This window comes from Colobus angolensis, unplaced genomic scaffold (genome assembly GCF_000951035.1).
Source record: "Colobus angolensis palliatus isolate OR3802 unplaced genomic scaffold, Cang.pa_1.0 Scaffold25, whole genome shotgun sequence".
NCBI lineage: Eukaryota > Metazoa > Chordata > Mammalia > Primates > Cercopithecidae > Colobus > Colobus angolensis.
Window position 1 is genome coordinate 5,296,701 of NW_012115710.1, and position 3,630 is coordinate 5,300,330.

Sequence of the window (3,630 nt, forward strand, 5' to 3'; positions counted from 1 at the left end):
GACGCCTTCCCCCAGGAGGAGGCGTGAGCGGGGCGTGGCCGGAACGTCTCTCCTCGGGGCCGCGCCCTGGGCGGGCACAGTTACGCGCCGCACGGATCATGGCCGCAGCCGCTCTGGGGCAGGTGGGTTCGCAGCCCCGCGCCGGTGTCTGGGGAACCCCCGGGAGAGGCGCACTTCCGGGAGGATCACTGGCCTGCGGCCGGTCCGGCTCGGCGCCGCTCCTCCCGCCCTGGGGTTCCGCTGTGGGGCGCGGAAGAGGATGGCGCCCCTTGGAAAGGAGCACCAGGTTTTAATGGGGCGAGGGGGAGCGGGTAGACGGCGGATGAAGTGGGGCAAGTAATTGGTGGGGAGGTTAAAATAAATGGGAAACATGGAGGGGCACCCTGTAATGAGGGAGGCGTGGGGGTGGGGAGGTTGTGATTTGGGGAGTGGAGCCCTGGGGTGTAGTGGGGCATCAGCTTGTGGGGGCGCTGGAATAAAGGGGCCCAGACCTCGAGGGCCGGGGGCAGGTGAGCGCAGAGTTGAACCTCAAGTCCCAGCTGTGGGAATTGGACCTAAGGTCCTATTTTCTTGGAATGAAAGTTGAAAAAAATGGAGATGGGGATTGTTGTGATCCCAGACTCCTGTCTGAAGCTCTGCACCTGGATTGGAAATCGAGGCAGCGTCTCATGGTGAAAATGATATAGATGCTGCAGGCTAGCTGAGACCATCCCTTCTGACTGTGCGATGTCAAACAGCAGCAGCGTTTCCCAGAGTCTATGATTTCAGAAAACAAGTTTTCTCAGTGAGGAAGGAAACAGCCAAAGAACCGGGTTGTTACAAGCCTTCACAGCTGTGGTGTAACCTTGGGAGAACTGTCTCTGTTAACTTTACACCTGACTTGATTTGAGTCTCTTATCCTAGCTGATGAATGTCAGGGCAGAATTTTACTGTCTTCGGCTCTTAGTGACTGATAGGGATAGTCCTGGGATGCCTGGGGTATGTGGGCAATCTGGGCTTTAGTGGTGACGCTCCTGGACTGTGGGTGGGACAGTACTGGGCTTTGACGGGTACACTTGGGACTGATGTGGACCGTCTCATCATGGCACAGTTCTGGTGTCATAGGATAGCCCTGAACTCATGGGACATTCCTAGGCTCTGATAAAGACAGAGATATCCTGTAACGGAGATAGTTGGGCCGAGTCCTCAGCTGTCATGAGGACAGTCCCGGGGTGTGGAGGGAACAGTGCTGGACCATGGTAGGGACAGTCTCGAAGGTACTGGCCTAGACAGCAACATAGGGATAGTCCTGGGGATTGAAAAGGACAACAATGGTTTTTTTGTTTGTTTGTTTGTTTAATTTCAGACCTGGTGAATAGGAAATAAGCCCTGGTATTTGACAGAGGCAATGCCGGTTATAATGGGGAAAAGTGCTGGGCTTTGGAGGGGGACATTCCTGAGCTGTTTGGGACAGTACTTGGCTCTGCTGGGAACCAGTTCTGATAAAGTTACAGGCACAATCTGGGCTTGTGATGTGGAGCATCTTGGGCTATCACAGAACGGCCCTGGTCTGTGATGGGAGAGTCCTGGGCTATAAAGGGGGCAGTTCCAGACGTGATGGGGTCACGTGTGGGCTGTGACAAGGGCAGGCTGCGCTATGATGGGGTCTCTCCGGGGCTGTGATACGGGGACAGTCCTGGAGTATGGAGGGCTGGGCTTAGACAGGGACATTTCTGGTCTTTAACGGTGATACTCCTGGGCTGTATGGGGTATAATGGAGGTTCCGTCACATTATAGAAATCTGCTCTGTGCACCCCCAAACCTACTTTATTTCTTTGTCTTTTCTTTTTGACCGAGTCTTGCTCTGTTGCTCAGGATGGAGGGCAGTGGCGTGATCTCTGCTCACTGTAACCTCTGTCTCATGGGTTCACGCGACTCTCATGCCTCAGCCTCCTGAGTAGCTGGGCTCAAGCAAGCCACCTGCCTTAGATTACAGGCGTGACCCACCACGCTGGTCTTTTTTGTTTTTTTAGAGAGACACTCTATCACCCATGTTGGAGTGTAGCAGTGTGATCATAGCTCACCACAGCCTTGACCTACTTGGCTCAAGTGATCCTCCCACCTTAGCCTCCTGAGTAACTGGAATTACAGGTGTGTGCCACCATACCTGGCTAATTTTTAAATTGTTTGTAGAGATGGGGTCTTGCTATGTTGCCCAGGCTGATCTGGAACTCCTGGCCTCAAGCAATCCTCCCACCTCTGTCTCCCAAAGTGCTGGGATTACAGGCATGAGCTACCGAGCCCAGCTGCCTTCTTTCCCTTTTCCTTTCCCTTTCCCTTTCCTTTATTGAGACAGAGTCTTGCTCTATCGCCCAGGCTGGAGTGCAGTGGTACCATCTCGGCTCACTGCAACCTCCGCCTCCCGAGTTTAAGCAATTCTCCTGCCTCAGCCTCTCAAGTTGCTGGGACTACAGGCGCCCGCCACCATGCCCAGCTAACTTGTATTTTCTGTAGAGACAGAATCTCCCTGTGTTACCCAGGCTGTTCTTGAACACCTGGCCTCAAGCCATCCTCCCACCTCGGCCTCCCACAGTGCTGGGATTATAGGCACGAGCCACTGCACGTGGCCTCTTTCTTTCTTTCTTTTTTTATTTGAGGTGGAGTCTTGCTCTGTTGCCCAGGCTGGAGTGCAGTGGTGTGATCTCTGCTCACTGCAATCTCCGCCTCCCAGGTTCATGCCATTCTCCCACTTCAGCCTCCAGAGTAGCTGGGACTATAGGCGCCCGCCACTACACCAAGCTAATTTTTTGTACTTTTAGTAGAGATGGGGTTTCACCGTGCCAGCCAGGATGGTCTTGATCTCCTGACCTTGTGATCCGCCCACCTCGGCCTCCCAAAGCGCTGGGATTACGGGCGTGAGCCACCGCGCCTGGCCCTCATGGCCTCTTTCTATGATTAGATCTATTTTGGCATCTCTTGGCGTCAGTTTATTAGTTTTGTTGTTTGTGCCCCCCTTTCTGTGTCTCTTTTTCTCGTCCTTCCTCTTCCCTCTCTTATTCTTTTTCATCTTCGCTCTGAGGGCAACTCTCCTGCCCACAGGCTGGCTGTCTCACTGTGTCTGTCTCTCTCATACTGTGGGTGTCCTATCCCTCTGGGCAGAAGCATGGCTGCAAGGCTGAGCAGTCTAGATGTCGCCTCCCAGAGGCACACACCGCCACCCAGTGGGGCCCCACACACTGATCACCCCGGAATCCCTGGAGCCCCACACCAGCAAGACCACACTGCAGCCCCATCTCCCAGCGACTCACCTAGCGACCAGTAACCACGGCCATTCACGTCCATCCTCCAGAATCAGTGCCAACTCACCCAGCTTACAGGGCAGGACAGGTCAGGCCACTCTGTCTCCCTCAACCTCACGCCCCAACTACCTCCCCACGAGGCTGGGGAAAGAGGCATTGTGAGGTCAGAGGTCACCAGAGAGGGGCCAGGGGCTGAAAGGAATTGGAGTCACTGCCAAAGTGCCGTCCAAGGCGTGGGGTTTGGGCTTCAGGTAATCAGAGCCCAGTTGATCGAATACCTTCAGAGAATCAGCACCTGGACTCCTGGGTCTGGTGGAGGAGGGTCTGGGGCCTGGACTCCTGGGTCTGAGGG

The 3,630-nt window shown here is 54.8% G+C and overlaps 1 protein-coding gene across 2 annotated transcripts in view; it reads left to right on the plus strand.

Moving 5' to 3' along the window:
* Positions 1-6: 6 nt before the first annotated feature.
* BCAT2 (branched chain amino-acid transaminase 2, mitochondrial) overlaps positions 7-3,630 on the plus strand; it is a 16,509-nt gene continuing 12,885 nt past the window's right edge. The window contains exon 1 of one of the 2 annotated variants that reach the window (XM_011946439.1): positions 7-122. In XM_011946439.1, the coding sequence (XP_011801829.1) occupies positions 99-122 (24 nt within the window). In that variant the 5' untranslated portion in view covers positions 7-98. The remainder of the gene's footprint in view (positions 123-3,630) is intronic. The other variant, XM_011946440.1, reaches the window with a different exon arrangement.